We start from the raw sequence: 17,813 nt of genomic DNA on the forward strand, positions 1-17,813 counted from the left end.
ATTACAATGTAAAATATTATTATTGTGTTCATAAAGATAAAAATGACTACGTCATAATGGATTGTCATTGCATGTATCAGAATTACCTATTTGCAGTAATGATGAATATGGCTAAATTGGCTAATTATTTAACCAATCGTGGCAATACACATGTATTTAAACAGACTCGTCTATATTCCGCCATGTAAATAGCAATCCGCCGTTGTGCAAGCGCAACTGGCTTTTAGAGGGAATGGGAGATGAGACTCTGATTGGTTTATGGCCAGTGATGGGAATAACGGCGTTATAGATAAACGGTAGGGCTGCTCGATTATGGAAAAAATCATAATCACGATTATTTTGGTCAATATTAAAATCACGATTATGTAACACGATTAATTCACATGACTTTGGGAATGTGTTGCAGCCACTACCATGTAGCAAATCTTGCACGTAGCATGTTTCTGCTCGTCGTCTGATTCCTCGAAGCCAAACTGTTCCCAGACAACGGAGTTGGTTTTGCCTTTTTTGCTCATCAAATGCTGCTGTAACTGCCCTCCTTCTGCCATCTTCTGCCAAGTTTTTAAATTCCAGCGGATGATATGCACACGAATCACGGCCTGAGAGAGTTTGTGGCTTCGGGAGGGGTGGATGTGCGCATGCGCGTTTCATTCAGAACGCAAGACAAAATAAGAGTGTTCTTGTAAAACAGAACATGGCAAAATAATAGTTTTTTCTCGATTGTACTATTTTGGTGATCGTTGGGAGCCAAAATTCTATTAATTGCACAGCCCTAATTAACGGCGTTACTAACGGAATACTTTTTTTCAGTAACGAGTAATCAAACCCAACACTAGGCACGTTACGCCCAAAACACACCCATGACTCATTAAGAGAATAGATACAACCCTTTTGGACCATGAGTCTGGTGCACTGACCAATTTTTCCATTATTAAACTAGCAAAAGTGGATTTGGACACGCCCTAGTGCACCTACGCCATGCACTTCAGACCATGTGCTTAGATCGTTAAAATAAGGCTCATAGTTAAAATAGGGCCCATAGTTTCTCTGTTCTGAACTGTCTGAAACGAGTCGTCAGTAATTCCTGTCTTACTTCCTGCACAAACCTACCGGTATGTAGGTTTGTTACAGATTTGCATGATGCCAGCCTATGGTCTTCATTGGCTGCCTGCAAACAATGTCTACTTTGATTCGCCCTCAAACACTGTAGTTGTAGCTAAGGCTTGGAAGAGCTTGGTTGGTGTTGTCGAAATGCAGAGAAAACGTTTTTTTTTCTGCACTGCAAAAGCAAATCCACTTTCGCACGCAGTTCTAGGATGAGGACTTGGGCTCGAATTGATACAGTAAAACTGACACCATCGATACTGTTATTATCACTGTGTATCAAGTGCTGAGGAAGATTCAGAGCTAAAATTCAGATATGGTAATGGGCGTTCGACCAATCACAGCAGACTGGGCCATCTGACCAATCAGAGCATAGTAGACTCTCGGAAAGGAGGGGTTTAGAGAGACTGAATCTTTATCAAACCATTTCAGACACTGTGAGAAAAGAGGTGATGCTGCAATGTATAATATGAGAAAATATAAGGTGTTTTTTTTTTACCTTAAATGCCCGTAAACCTATTGTATGACACTTCCAAAACAGAATTAGGATCCTTTTAAATATCACAACTTTACAGCTCAGTGGAGGCACTGGTGTGTTTGTAGTCTCTTGTGTATTTGTGCATGTGTGTGTGTTTGGAGATGATGGCGCGGTGTGAAGTCATTCGCTTTTACACTTTCATTGCACACTGTTCAGCACCTTGGATAGCAGCACAACACGTGAACATGGCTAACAAACAGGTGTGAGAATGATGATAACTCACATGTGAACATGATGGACTCAGCATCCCAGTTCGGGGAGCATGCAGAGCAGGAAACCCCTAATGGGTTTTCCCTTTGGATGACTTCTTGTGGACCAAACTTGACCGCCTAACAACCCGTGACCACCCTGCCTCACCAAAGCCACTGTCCTCAATTGAACTTCCTCCCGAATGTGATGTATAATCTAACAGTCTTGATCCAGAGGCCAGTGCACTTCCCTGTTCAGCTGACTCTTAAGGTCAGCTAAACCTCAAACTTCAAACCATCAACACTCTCCATTACAGTTTTGCCTTCTTAGTGGTACCCAACTGCACCTATTTCTGTACTTGTTTCTGTAGTAAATATATCTTGTTTTAGAGATATAGTCCACAGTGTGGACAGATGTTTACTGATGCATCTCCACACTAACTATAGTTGTGTCTGATCTGATTTTGGCCACCTGTATGAATGTTCTCATGTCTCTTTCTCCCTTCTTCCCCAGTTGTTTTATTTTGTCCCCATGTCATTGAAGATCAGAAGTGAAATCACTGCTCCATTAGTTCATCAGTCTGGCTACTCAAGACGTCTCAGTTTGCCTCTCCAGAGACATGAGCTGTAAACTGTAATATCTTCTGTTTTACAGCAGGATCATGCCAAACAAAGCGCTGAACTGCATTACCCTGCGTCCAAAGCTGTCCTGTTCTCACTCATTCTAGCCTGGACTGCCACCCCTAGGCTATGAATCCAGTCAGGTCCAGGTTTTTCTAGCTATCTTCCTTTGCATCAAATTTGCAGTCCAAATATCCAGTCCAGCATGACTGTTTTTGATTATCTCAGCAGAAGTTTACTGATCTGTTGTTGTTTGGACCACCCAGTCATAGCGAATATTATCCACTGATGGCGTCAATGTTTAGGGTAACATTTAACCACCCAGAACATAAATTATTTATTTTTCTTTAAAAGCGATCTTCTACCCTCAACGTCTGCTTTTATCATAGGATGTAGATCAGTTCACAGTTTTATCACTTCCACTTCCAAGTTACAGGCTATAAGAACACTACCATTCAAAGGATTGGGTAAAAGATTGGGCAAAGTACTGAAAAATAAGTTTTTTTTTGTTTTTGTTTTTGAAAGTGTCTCTTATTCTCACCAAGGCTGCATTTATTTGATCAAGTAAAAACGGTAATATTGTGAAATATTACATATTAAAATAACTGTTTTCTATTTGAATATATTCTAAAGTGTAATTTATTCCTGTGATGTAAAGCTGAATTTTCAGCATCATTACTCCAGTCTTCAGAGTCACATGATCCTTCAGATTTATTTGATAAAAGGTGAATTTACTAGCCTAGTAATCTAGACGCACCCTAGCGGCAGAACGTTTATTTTGCCGCGAGTATAGTCTAGCAACTCTCAGTAGACCTGAGAGCTGGAAAAAACAAACTCTGGTCAGGCCAATCACAGCGTGTGTAGAGTCGGTGGGCGGGCTTAACATAATGACGGCACGTCACGGCAGAGTTGCGGAGGTTCTGCGTGCTACTCGTAAACAAAGAAGCTGGCGAACAGCGGTCTTTTGAATCGGCTTTGGCCGCGACTCTGTAAGACTTGGAGTTAAGCTTGGAGTTAAAGGCGGCATGAAATCAAATTTTACAATTCGTATTTTTATATTAATATTGTAGTGTTTACTATAACTGATTTGTCTCTGCACTTCATTATTTAAAAAAAATTCATTTACCATTATAATCTTTAATCAAATATGTTAACTTTCTCACCCCCATCGAAACGACCTCTCTTCTCTCCCAGTCATGTGCTATGGCGCGAGAGCGGGGTTATCGCCCCCTGTCTCGTTTCTGCACCGCCTCTCAGAAACCTGTCACTGATCGTAGCATGGTGGTTAGGTGCATTTTTCTCGGTATACACAATACCTTCTTCAAGAAGGACTTGAGGCAAAAAGAGAGAAATATATGAGAAATAGAAGCTTTTTTTTAAGTAAAAATTACTCAATATAGTCGGACGAACAGCTTGTGGTGACGGCTCGCACTGAGGAATGGGACATACGAAGGCCCACCCAAGTTAGTGCACACACACACATTAGGAGTAGTGAGTATTACACACACACACACACACTGCAAACTGTGGACACACACCCGGAGCAGTGAAGCCTAGTATGATACATAGTAAGCAGTCTCCGTCTTTAAAGGGTATATGGGCCATAATTAACCTTTGCCACTCCTGCCAATTGAGAAAATATAACACCATGAATATTACTTACAAGCCATGAAACTGTATTTCGCATCATTCTTATCACTTTGGGATTTTTAAAGTAATACTGCCGACGTATGGAAAGAAAATCTGCTGTTGGAAGAGTGTAGTTACGTAACGGAGTAACAGTTTTATGCTGTTCCACAGGACTAATTGTGTTGTGCAGTACAGAAATGCAGAACTCTGGATGTTAATGCCCTGCGGGAGGAGGCGTGACTGCGGCGTGTTCATCTAAGAAGACAAACGGCGCGTACCAGAGCCTGCTGTGATTTCCCAAGTGATCCAGACATTTGCTTTTTAATGGCTTGCGAAGACATGCGGAGTGGGCGAATAATATAGTAACGGCAGTTTTGCTCTGAAAAGAGGGAGAGTGTGAAGGATGAGATTAAAAACTCGCTGTTGAAACACGACTTCCTCCTGCCTCTAACACTTCTGAAGTGGAGGCCTGGGTTCTGTCACCGGCCAGACTAATGGACTCTGCTTGTCCCGCTCCCTGCTTCACAGAGATGGGATTTACCTGTCAAGGCTGATATACAGTGTTTCCCCCTGATGTTAAAGGCTCACTGTAAATCAATTTAATCCTCACCTCCACAAACCAACCTCAGGTTTGTCACAATAAGAAATAATCCACTGCTTTTGGGGCTGCTGCCAGAACATAGATTACTTCTGTCGTAAACAGTCTGCATCTTTTTTTTTCTCATTCTATCCTGCTTGGATCTCTTCTGTTTTACATTGAGATTGGGGAATGCCTTGCTTTTGCATAGCACCTTATGCAATGAGTGACAAACAATTAAAAGTATAGTTCACCCAAAAATCAAAATTATCCCATAATTTACTCACCCTCAAGCCTTCCTAGGCATATAAGACATTCTTCTTTCAGACAAATACAATTGGAGTTATATTAAACAATGTCCTCATTCTATTCATTTTCTGTCTGTCTAATTTATTTAAAAAATAAATAAAAAAAAAAAAAAAAAAACTGTCCTGTGTGTTCTGAGCTAGATTAACTGAGACTTGCTACAGCACTTGCATACTGTTGCCCTTGACTGTTCTAGTTGCTTCTTTTGCTCTCATTTGTAAGTCGCTTTGGATAAAAGCGTCTGCTAAATGACTAAATGTAAATGTAATGTCCTGGCTAATCCAAGCTTTATAATGGCAGCCCAAAACTTGAAGCCCAAAAAAGTGCATCCATCCATTATAAAAGTAATCTATAGGGCTCCGGGGGTTAATCAAAGGCCTTCTGAAGTGAATCGATGCGTTTGTGGAAGAAAAATATCCATATTTAAAACTTTATAAAGTAAAATATCTAGCTTCCGGTGAACCGCCTTCCGTATTTATTTAAAGGATTAGTTCACTTTTAAATAAACTTTTGCTGATAATTTACTCACCCCCATGTCATCCAAGATGTCCATGTCTTTCTTTCTGCAGTCGAAAAGAAATTGAGGTTTTGGATGAAAACATTCCAGGGTTTCTCCATATAATGGACTTCAATGGGCTCCAAATGGTTCAAGGTCCAAATGACAGTTTCAGTGCAGCTTCAAAGGGCTTTAAATGATACCATACGATGAATAAGGGTCTTATCTAGCGAAAGGATCAGTTTCTGCGAGAAACCGAGCAGTATTTATGCTATTATTTTACCTCTTAACAGACGGACGCGATCATCTCTGAGCTCAGCCATAACTTCCAGAGAGTGAGGTCAAATTAGATCGTAGTCATAGATATATCGATAGTAGATGCCTCATTCTACTGATCCGTGCAGTCGCTAATGAGGCATCTACGTATACATCTATGACATCTATAATAGAGGATCTAATTCGACCTCACTGCCAGTGTGAAAGCACCCTGAGACTACATGTAGGAGGTGGGACTGAGTTTGTGAAAGCCCCCTAAAACACTGAATTGAAGTGTTCGGAATGACATATTGCACAGTATGTTAAAAAATTTTATGTAAAACAATATTCACAGAACTTCAATACATTGTGTTTAATTCAGTAAGGCAGCGGCTATTTGCACTAAGTGAAAATAGCAGTAGGCTATTTTCTTAGTAATAGTATTTTTTTTACAATAAGTGTAAATAGTTGTTAGATACTATTTGTCAGTATTTTAGTATATTATAATTAATATTTAATTCCACTTTTTATGTGATGGGAAAAGGGAGAAGAACAAGTTTGGCAAAAGGTGGATTCGAACTTGGGTCTATCGTGTCAAAAAAATATCTACATGCTTTTGTCTGGCCATTGGTGGGCGGAGTTAGTGTAAATAGCCCGTACCAACAAGATGGGTTAATATAGACTCTCCGATTCAGTAAATAGTGTCCAATTATAGTTGCTCAATATTTATATTGGTTACACTTCATTTTAAGGTGACGTAGATTGTACTTACTCAGATAAGTACTGAGTAATATTAATTAACTACATGTATTTACTATAGAGTTAGGGTTTGGTTTAGGGTTAGTTACTTGTAATTATGCGATTATTACTATTGTAAATACAGTGTAACTAAATCACCTCAAATTAAAGTGTTGCCTTTATTTTTTGGAAGTTCAATCAAATAATGATGTAAGAAAAATATGCCGATCTTGCTTTTCATTTATCACTGTGGAAATGGAAAGTCAAGTTGAACGCATTGTAGTGTGTGGTAGATAATTCCCTGAAGTGTTCTCTGGTTGCATATATATTAGGTAAATATATATAGTATGTCATCCAGGTGCTCCATAGATACCAAAATTCTGTATATTGTATAATAACATAGAAAGCATGCATATGTTATATGTTTGTTGATATTGTTTATTGATTACAATTTTAATTTAAGTTGTTTCCTAAGCAAATTCTCACATCTGTACAGTGCTGGTGAAAGAGGGAAAGATCTGTCCATTTGTGGCCTTCATTGGACATGGGGAATGTAACATCCTTCAGGACGTGGGATCGTTGAAAAAAACTGTTGACAAAAAGGTATCAGAATGATCTTGAGGCTTCTATGCGCACAGCAACATTATACACTTTGCAAAGAAACATCAGTTCATGCATTTACTTATTTTCTTCTTTTTCTGTCACAAATAATAGTGTTTAATGCATTTTGTTCAGTGAAAAAGAGCAAAACTGTTTGAATTGCAGGGCTGCAGGATCAGATTCGTGTTGGTTGGTAAACTAGGTCCAAAGCAGTCATTTGGAGAGGTCAGCATCCTATTGAACCAGCCCTCCCCTTGTACTGTTATCACTGCCACTGAAGTTCACGGTGGAATCATTCAGCCGGAATGTCTTAAAGGTCAGTCGCTACACTTTACTGCTTCTACCTGCACAGAGTAGGATAACCATGACTTTACACCTCAGAGGTAATAGCTTTAAACTGACAAGCTCGCAGTAACACACACTGAGTCCTCAGCTAATTTAAAGCATGTGTTTTGTATTCTGATGTTTATCTGAATGAGGTTTATTTACCCATGCACAGGACTGGACTCAGTGACCACCTCTCTTATACTGCAGACTGCGCAACCAATGTGTGGAAAGCTCAGTGAGGTAAGAAAAAAAGGGGAACTTGGAAAACAACACACAGTTCAGTCATTTACGGGAGTGACAACCGCATTTACAGAATTCTACACAGTGTGAATGGAACCAAAGACCTTATATACAGAAAGACTCTCGTATTACTATGAATGGGAGAAAGTGCAACAGGCAATATGGCGAATAAGTCCCGCCTTCTAATTAAAAGAGCCAATCATCGATTGGTAAAATCATTGCATCACTGCATCTGCCGTTAGAATCTCCAGTTCCCATAGAAATATTCATTGTTCTGAGACACGCGCTTAGAACTGCGCATGCGCATTAGCTTGGCCCAGCCTGAAAAATGCAGTTTTTTGTCATGGTTTGACTGTTTAGAAACAAAACTTACAAGACAGTTGTCAGGGCTCACAAAATTCCAAAATCGCTGGTAGCCCTTTGGGCAGGCACTTTTCAGATTTTAGTACTTAGTAAATTAGTAAATTATTTTAACTAGCCTGAATAAAACCTTTTTTTTAAATGTAAAAAATTGGATAGGAGACGAGACATCAAACAAAACCATTTTTTTTTAATCACAAATATCGAAAACGGTATATAAATTAATCAAATTACAATAATCATTCATTTGGTTCTAAACAAGCGGCAACCTCCCGCAGTTTAAAGCCAGTCTTGAAGCCAATTCGGAAGTGACTTAAACTGTAATTCATCGACTGGCCGCTAGGGACAGGCTCCAGAAGGGAGCAGAATCTCATTGAGCCCCATGTTAAAATGCCCAACTTTACAGCAGAAAAAAAAACATGTTTACAGCCTGGTACAAATTGTGGTTTTGGTCTATACGGCTAATTTTGCCTTCATGACAACTGTGAGGGGGTGAATTTTTTTTAAAACTCATTCGTTTACATTATATAAAGCCTTAAAGTTCTGCATAATTAAGGGAGTGGCCACTTTGAGTGACAGGTGGATAGCCATTTATCTGCTGTCTGTTAGTCAGCCCCTCACCTCAGCTCCACCCACGTCCTGCCTCTTTGCCCATTTTCTGTTATCCGGTAGTGATGCGCTGCCAAGAGGGCAACGGCCAGCTCGTCCCTACTTAACGTTACAAAATTGCTCTTCAGAATCCTATGAGTGACGACACGGACACTACGTCCATATTTTTTTACAATCTATGATTCTAACTAGACTGAAATTATATGAATTCTTATCTTCTCCATCTTGACCTGTCTTTTTTGGCTGAGTAGAACTGTAACACCAACGTAAATCTATGCGCCTCATAACATTTTAACACACACACACTCAAACGGGTTAAGCATGATGATATGGTAACATGTTACACTGAAGTAGGCTGCTTTTAAATTAACATTTATTTGAATGCAAAATTGCATTTCCTAAATAGCCTAAACACAGACTTTACACAGTTTCCGTCACAGCAACTTCCCGAACACAAACACAAGATATTAAATACATTCAGCCCAAGCAAAGGCTGGATATAGGCTTTATTAATGTATTGTCATGTACATCGAGCGCTTCACAGTTGTTACACATCACATAAGCCTACCCAACACTTGATTCGTCCTGTTAAACTATTTCACTATAAAGCTCCCACATGTTACTTGACTTTCTTTCCTTTTGTTTCGTTTTTAATTCGGTAAATTCTGCAAATTAGTACCTGAAGGAAAAAAATAAGCGTGGTAATAAAAAAAAGCTTTGTAAGCTTTTGTAAGTTTGTAATATTTCCAATCATTATGTTGGAAAATTCTTATCAGAATAATTTCTGTTAACACAAGTGTATATTTAATAAAAGGGAATTTGACGAAACTGAGCTGAACAACTAGTTGTTAATGATGTATTTTAACATTTAATTGGAAATGTTTAATTATTATTTATAATAATAATTATAATCATTATTATTATTATAATTATAATAATTATAGATACAGTAATTCAATTCAAATAAAAATAATCAATTGATTGGTATATTATTTAATTAAAAAATTATATATAAAATAACAAAAATATATAAATAATTGTTTTATTGTTTTATTTTTTTCATTGAATTTTCAGCAGAAATAACTGTATGTTGGATATATTGTTTTCTGGCCAGCCATAATGTTTATATCAGTGCACCCCTAAAAGAAATTAAATGCAGTCATGCAACAGAGTAATTTTATTTGTATCATATTGTATTGTATCCTAAAATGGACTGCATTATTAAAGCATTCTGGGAAATGAAATGTTCTTCCAGCAAAGTCCATACAATGCAAGTTGCAGACATAAGATTGTTTCACCTTGAGGGCTGTTTGCTGCTTTTGTTTCTCATGTATGTTTTTCTTTGTGTAGGAGGAACTCATGAAGGAGTTCCTGACACAGGAGAGGATGAAGAAATGGGAACATGAGAAGGTTGTTCACTTATTCATTTTTCTTTTTGACCCTTTAACCCATAATACGATGTGTGTCCTCCTTTAGGGTGTGTTGTTCATGGAGAATGCCCAGCGGAGTGAATTATGGTGCCAAACCCTTCTGGAACACACTCTCCAAATTCTCCAAACAACTCTTAAAAAAAAAAAAAAAAAAAAAATCAAGCAGTGAGTTCATGAGATGTATAAACTGTACTTACTCCCAGACACCCGTTCAACTTTGACTTTGTTCTCAGAGACGCCAGACTCTGCCGTCTCTGTGTTCGCATGCCAATTTGCCAAGCAAGAGAGACCCACACGCTCTGATATTTCACAGCATGGTCTGGTCCTCTATGGTAAACACAAAATGCATTTGAAACACTTTTCATTTTGGATCTGTCCTCACATATACTGGACCGTTTGGCAGTCTATACCATGAATCAAACAGTACAGTTTTTGCTATATCGTTTATATCTTGTATGCATTTTCACACAATATTTACTCTTGAGAACGGCAAAAAACATGGAGGGAAGGTCCCAGACAAATCAAGACACGAAAACTTGTTATTAAGGGGTATAATGTGAAGCAGAGTTGCTGCATTAAAACATTTAGAGTCAAAACTATCTATTTTATGTTAGTTTTTAACTGAATTATTACATAATATGAAGCAATTTTTGCAATAATGCCAAACCTATCATTCATTTATGTATAATTGTATTTTTTGTTTGCATCCATTTTAAAAATATTAAGTAATGTACTGAGATGAAGTACCCGTCAGTTGTAAAGTATTTAATTCACTAGATTATCTCAAAATAGGACCTACAACATTTTTTTTTCATTTAATTTCCTGTGGAAATGTCCTATATCATTAATCATGGCACTCAAATATTCCTCTCTTGCAAGCAGGTTTCCTAGATTCCACCATCTAGTGGAGATCTCCTAAGTGTGTGTGGTCCGTGGAGCTCTATGGAGCTCCCGGTGCTTATAAAGAGAAGAGACTGGCGCTTTGTGCGTGTGTGTAAACATTTCCCAGTGAAATGCTCTGATCCTCAGAAGCGCTCACTAGAAATGTTTTTCAGATGTTTCCTATATTTTTCACAGTATATAACTGTGCCACCGGTAACTCCTTTTCAGGTGTAGCTTTAAAGTTACAGTTATGTGTTTGACAGGCTGCAGCGTCAAATAATAATATATGTCTATATTCTACCTCTATATAGTATCACTCCCTTTATATTCCATATAAAGCCTATGAGTCTATTATATAATTATGATAATGTAATTGTAATTAGATTTTGTTTCTATTGTAATAAAATGGAAATAAAATACTTATATTATTATATTATATTAATTATATCATATTACATAACATTAGTGTCTGTTCCGTCTTGATTTATGTGTAGATGGATGGATAGATGGGTGGATGGAGATAGATGGATGGATAGACAGACAGACAGACAGATAGCCTTTAAGCATTTCGATTCTCACATTCGATTAGATTCACATTAGATTTGATTCACATTCTGTCTATCACATTCGATTTGATTCACATTCTGTCTATCACATTCGATTTTATTCACATTCGATTCGCATTCGATTTACATTCCATTCACATTCGCATTCGATTCCATTCACATTAAGTTCAATTTACATTCAATTCGATTCACGTTAGATTCAATTTTAATTAATTCACATTTGATTAAATTCGATTCACATTCCATCCACATTCGATTAGATTCACATTCGATTCACATTCAATTTGATTCACATTCTGTCTATCACATTCCATCCACATTCGATTAGATTCACATTCGATTCACATTCAATTTGATTCACATTCTGTCTATCACATTCCATCCACATTCGATTAGATTCACATTCGACTCACATTCAATTTGATTCACATTCTGTCTATCACATTCGATTTTATTCACATTCGATTCGCATTCGATTTACATTCCATTCACATTCGCATTCGATTCCATTCACATTAAATTCAATTTACATTCAATTCGATTCACGTTAGATTCAATTTTAATTAATTCACATTTGATTAAATTCGATTCACATTCCATCCACATTCGATTAGATTCACATTCGATTCACATTCAATTTGATTCACATTCTGTCTATCACATTCCATCCACATTCGATTAGATTCACATTCGATTCACATTCAATTTGATTCACATTCTGTCTATCACATTCCATCCACATTCGATTAGATTCACATTCGACTCACATTCAATTTATATATACATATATACAAATTTACATTCTGTCTATCACATTCCATTCACATTCGATTTTATTCACATTCCATTCACATTCGATTCCATTCACATTTGATTCACATTCGATTCATAGTCAATTCACATTCGATTCCGTTCACATTTGATTCACATTCGATTCACATTTTATTCGATTCATTCAATTCACAGTCGATTCACATTCGATTCAAAGTACTTTTATTATTGAATGTTAAGCAGCCTGATAAATTAAATAAAAATGTTTAATGACAGTTACCAATTTTATAGAAGCTTTTTTTGCATCAGTATCAGCAGTGTTGGCCTTGTTGCAAGTACTTGGTATCAGATAAAAAACAAAGTAAGTGGTGCTGTAATGCAATGGGTTGTGGGAAATATTAGACCAATAAGGATGCCTACTTCAAAATGCCACCACAATAGTATGTCATCCAGGCATATTTCTATGAAGCACACCCTGATCCTAATCTCATGTTTTTGTTCAGATGAAATGCGATTTAGGATGCATTTATTCTTTGTATCTTCCATATGGTTCTTTACATACTCCTTGACTGACTTTGTATGAGATCCAGCCTTTCTAAACTCCCTGGAGTCATGTGACCTCACCCCTCTCTTTGCCCCGTGCGCATTCACACCTGTTTCTCATTCTCTCATCATTACACTCAACGAACAGCATACACTAAGCCAACAGAAACACACTCTTTATTAAAACACACACACATTTTTCAAACTGTTTTTGCGACGTGATTTGGAGCTTGTATCATCTGTTCCCAGTGTACTTTGCCTCCATCAAGGGTACCAGGCAGGAAAAATAGGTTAATGTAAATAGTTGCTGGTCTTCGGCAGCCAGTGATTATTCAGTTTAATGGTTAATCTGACAGATAAGCTATTAAGAGTGAGGTCTCCTATTAGTTGTCTTGATTTTATTTATTTATTAATTTTTTTAATATATATATACAGCTGATTATAGAAATACTATAGAAATAAATAGTTAGGTTAGTGCATATGTGGTCAAATTTTTCATTAAGTGGAGTACCAGACACAAAGCTATAATTATATATAACTATAAATATATATAAAAAAATACACACACACCGATCACCAGGTGAAGTGAATAACACACTCTCTTTTTCAGAGCACCTGTTAGCGGGTGGGATATATTAGGCAGCAAGTGAAAATTTTGTCCTCAAAGTTGATGTGTTAGAAGCAGGAAAAAGGGGCAAGCGTAAGGATTTGAGCGAGTTTGACAAGGGCCAAATTGTGATGACTAGACGAGGGGTCAGAGCATCTCCAAAACTTCAGCTCTTGTGGGGTGATCCCGGTCTGCAGTGGTCAGTATCTATCAAAAGTGCTCCAAGGAAGGAACAGTGGTGACCGGCCGACAGGGTCATGGGCGGCCAAGGCTCACTGATGCACGTGGAGAGCAAAGGCCGGCCCGTGTGTTCCGATCAAACAGACGAGAGCTACTGTAGCTCAAATTGCTCTAGACTAGAAGTTAAAGGAACACTCCACTTTTTTGAAAATAGGCTCATTTTACAAGTCCCCTAGAGTTAAATAGTTGAGTTTTACCAGTTTTGAATCCATTCAGCCGATCTTTGTATCTGGCGGTGGCACTTTTAGCATAGCTTAGCATACATCATTGATTCTAATCAGTCCATTAGCATCTCATTCAAAAAATGACCAAAGACACTTTCAATATTTTTCCTATTTAAAACTCGACCCTTCTACAGTTACATTGTGTGCTAAGAGCAACTGAAAATGAAAAGTTGCGATTTTCTATACCTATATGGCTAGGAACTACTTTCTCATTCCTGCGTAATAGTCACAGATCTTCGCGGCCGTACCATGGCTGCAGCGGTGCAATGATATTACACAGCGCCTGAAAGTAGCCCCCAGCTAAGTAACTTTCAATGTGACCGGCACTAAGTTTGTGTAGTTGCAGAGAAAGTTTCAGGCTTGCAGCCGATAAATTGTGTTGTGGATTTACCTGTGTGATTAGCCATGGTTCTGTGTGTTGTAAAGGGCTGTGATAGTAAGTCGAAGGTGTATACTACCACCATGTTTCACAGAATACCAACAAATCATTGCGCCGCTGCAGCCATGGTACGGCCGCGAAGATCCACGACTATTACGCAGTAATGAGAAAGTAGTTCCTAGCCATATAGGTGTAGAAAATCGCAACTTTTCATTTTCAGTTTGTCTTAGCACACAATGTAACTGTAGAAGAGTCAAGTTTTAAATAGGAACAATATTGAAAGTGTCTTTGGTCATTTTTTGAATGAGATGCTAATGGACTGTTTAGAATCAATGATGTATGCTAAACTATGCTAAAAGTGCTACCGCCAGATACAAAGATCGCCTGAATGGATTCAAAAATGGTAAAACTCAACTATTTAACTCTTGGGGACTTGTAAAATGAGCCTATTTTCAAAAAAAGTGGAGTGTTCCTTTAATGCTGGTTCTGATCGAAAGGTGTCAGAATACACAGTGCATCGCAGTTTGTTGCGTAAGGGGCTGCATAGCTGCAGACCAGTCAGGGTGTCCATGCTGACCCCTGTCCACCACGGAAAGTGCCAACAGTGGGCACAAACACATCAGAACTTCAGTGGTCTAGTGGAGTCCATGCCTTGACGGGTCAGGGTTGTTTGGGCAGCAAAAGGGGGACCAATATACTGTTTTCTATTTGAATATATTTTTTGAATATAAATTTGGATACATCCTTGACATCAAACCTACAGTAACAAAAAGTGTCTAGCAGCAAGTTTAAATATGCATGAGCGACATAAGGGTTAGCAAATGAGATAGCTACATTGAGTGAGCTATTGCTTAAGCAAGACGCTTTTTAACCTCAAGGTGGACTTTCACTGCAAGAAGTCTACTGTAAGTCACTTTGATGGTTTCTCATTATATACTTTATTGGATTATGCTCTCAAAGTACCTCTGGAGTCCCTGTTTAGAAATATGAGTATAAAAACAGTTAGTTCTGAATGAACTCAAACATGCCAGTGATCTTTGAGATGTAGGAAAACAAAAGACATAAATTAATGAATAGTGAACATAAATCATGCAGCCTCCCTAGGGCGACGTGAATGTGTGTTTACCGTCTGTGTAAGATATGCATGTTAACCTTTTTTGGCCATGTAGCATAAAGCAAACAATACTATTATAGTCAGATAATGTACAAAATATGTATAAACACCAGCGGCTTGTAAACAGTCTGTCTCTGGACGTACTCATTTGTCTTCAAGCAGACACAGTAAATCTCTGCAATCTGTGTCATGTATTTAGGGGTGTCAGACGAGAGGTTTTTAAAATGACTTATGGGCTTGATGCTAAACACATGGCACTGTGCAAATTATGCTGATGGAAAATAGAAACACTCCTGTTGTTGGACTTGATTCAGACTTTATCTGTGATATAATAAGGAAATTCTCTTTTCCTTATTATTTCACAGATAAAGTCTGAGGAAAAAGAATAGCACAGTCAAATTATCAGAAAAGCATTGACAGTAAAGACATCACCTGCCCAAAACACACCTCAGAGCCAGTGTGACCTTAATTATGACCTGGGCTGTTGTTGGGGTATCCGGGGGATCGGTGCAGGTTTGTGGGATTTCTCGGTTGAAATCGCAGGGAGCCCTAGAATCGACACCACCTTTTCCCCGCTAGTGACGGCCCTGGTTGTGACCATCTGATGCATATCACACACAAAAAATGTTGAGTGCTCATTAGAATCAACATGTTCACAATGTACTGGGTTAATATGAGAGCCTTTGAGGATGAAATACTCACTTTAATATGAATATTATGAAATAAGTTCATATGATTGTGAATTAACCAATTACTCTATGGATTTAACTAGCCACTAGCTTGTAGACTTGGGCCCCATCCACACGGAGACGCGTTTACCTGTATACGTACAATTTTGTATCGTATTAACGTTTCGTCCAGACGGATCTGGCGTTTTTGGGAGCCTGAAACTTATATTTTTTTCCCCAGAGTGGATAAATCTGAAACCGAGACCCTTGCGTTTTTGTGTGTACAGCCAATCCGTATATTTTGTGAAACACACCACGTCCTGCACGGTAAAGACAAGAAGGGATACAGCTACGGGCACTGGGCATGCACACATCAATATTGCGCCATTTAATTACTGTATTTGCATTATTGTAATGGTAGGTTTGGGGTAGGTGTATGCGTTAATAAAACACAATCTGGTAAGTAGCAAATTTATTTATAGTTATTTTATAGTGAGATTTTGCCTCACTTCCTACCACTGCTGTCTAGCCACAACTCTTCTTCTTTTTTTTGTGTATTTCTGTGGTAGAATTACAGCGCCACATACTGGTCTGGTATGTATACCACATCGTTTTGTTGGTTTCAGTGGTTTCGTGTGTACGCGGATATTTCTTGAGACGAGGGGAAAAAAAGATCGGATAGGGAAGGCTCTGGCTTCGTGTGGATGTGGCCTTGGTTGACCAATAAATTTGTAGGTAGATCACGTGATTATGTTGGTCCAAGAGCTGGACCACCACCATGCCAGCATATGTCAACTTTGACCAGCATCAAAATTCATTTGGTTTTACGCATTTGTTTACATTACACTGTCTACACTGGGCGCGAGTGGCGCAACACGACGTGACAAAAAAATCCTAGACAGTAAACTGATACCCAGCTCTATTTCTGATGTAATCCAACTGCCTGCACTACTTTTCACACAAAGGACAAATGGATTTGCAACGTTCGCTTTGTCCCGTCCAGTGTACACACACAGCCTTGAGCTGTTGCGGCGTGACACGACAATGGTCGCATCCGGTGTAGACATGGCGTTAGAGGCATTCTCAAATAATCTGGCCTTTTTCTTACATTTACCAAATTGAATCGTTCTGGGGCACTTTTTACCACCGAAAAATGTCACAATTATAATAAATTAGCCCTAATTAAACCCCCTTTTTGAGCTGATTAGACATTGTTCCACATGAAACTCATTCATTTCTTCTAACTAGTGTTGACATGATTGACAATCCTCATTGCATGTCTTATCAAAGGTTTTAAAATGTACAACCTTTTGAGAAAGTAGAATACATAATCTATTATACCATCAAAATGTATATATTCTCTCACTCTGTCTTTGTCTCTCCTCCAGAGGAAGATACTTTCCGATGCTCTCTTTTATAATGGTGTTCATCCAGGAAGAGGCAAATGGACTTTTAACAGAGGACCAAGAGGAGTAACTGGGAAATCCAAGAAGTCCATATGAACTTCAGCAGATAAAAATACTCTCACACACACACACACACACACAGATGGTTCATTGGTTGATTTGATGTTCATATACAAGCTTAAGTTCTTTCCCTGAAATTAATCAGGTGTCGCCCTATGAGCATTTGTGTTTTTTGTAACATTTATGACAGTGAAAGTTGCATGAAAACTGTTATTTTCTCCACTCTCATACTCTGTCATTGCTGCGTATAACACTACTTTTATGGATGCCTAGTCCGCTAGTAAACGTGAGAAGTCATGCAATCCCTAAATTATGTATTTCTGAACATATCTGAT

The 17,813-nt window shown here is 38.2% G+C and overlaps 1 protein-coding gene across 1 annotated transcript in view; it reads left to right on the top strand.

Annotated features, from left to right (window-relative positions):
• cnbd1 (cyclic nucleotide binding domain containing 1) overlaps positions 1-17,514 on the top strand; it is a gene marked incomplete at its 3' end in the record, with an annotated part of 60,162 nt that extends 42,648 nt beyond the window's left edge. The window contains exons 7-11 of the mRNA XM_079805627.1: positions 6,949-7,055; positions 7,218-7,368; positions 7,552-7,619; positions 9,939-9,998; positions 17,401-17,514. Coding sequence (XP_079661753.1) covers positions 6,949-7,055; positions 7,218-7,368; positions 7,552-7,619; positions 9,939-9,998; positions 17,401-17,514 — 500 coding nt within the window. The remainder of the gene's footprint in view (positions 1-6,948; positions 7,056-7,217; positions 7,369-7,551; positions 7,620-9,938; positions 9,999-17,400) is intronic.
• Positions 17,515-17,813: the final 299 nt, after the last annotated feature.

The sequence above is a fragment of the Gobio gobio genome (assembly GCF_949357685.1).
Source record: "Gobio gobio genome assembly, chromosome: 23".
Taxonomy (NCBI): Eukaryota; Metazoa; Chordata; class Actinopteri; order Cypriniformes; family Gobionidae; genus Gobio; species Gobio gobio.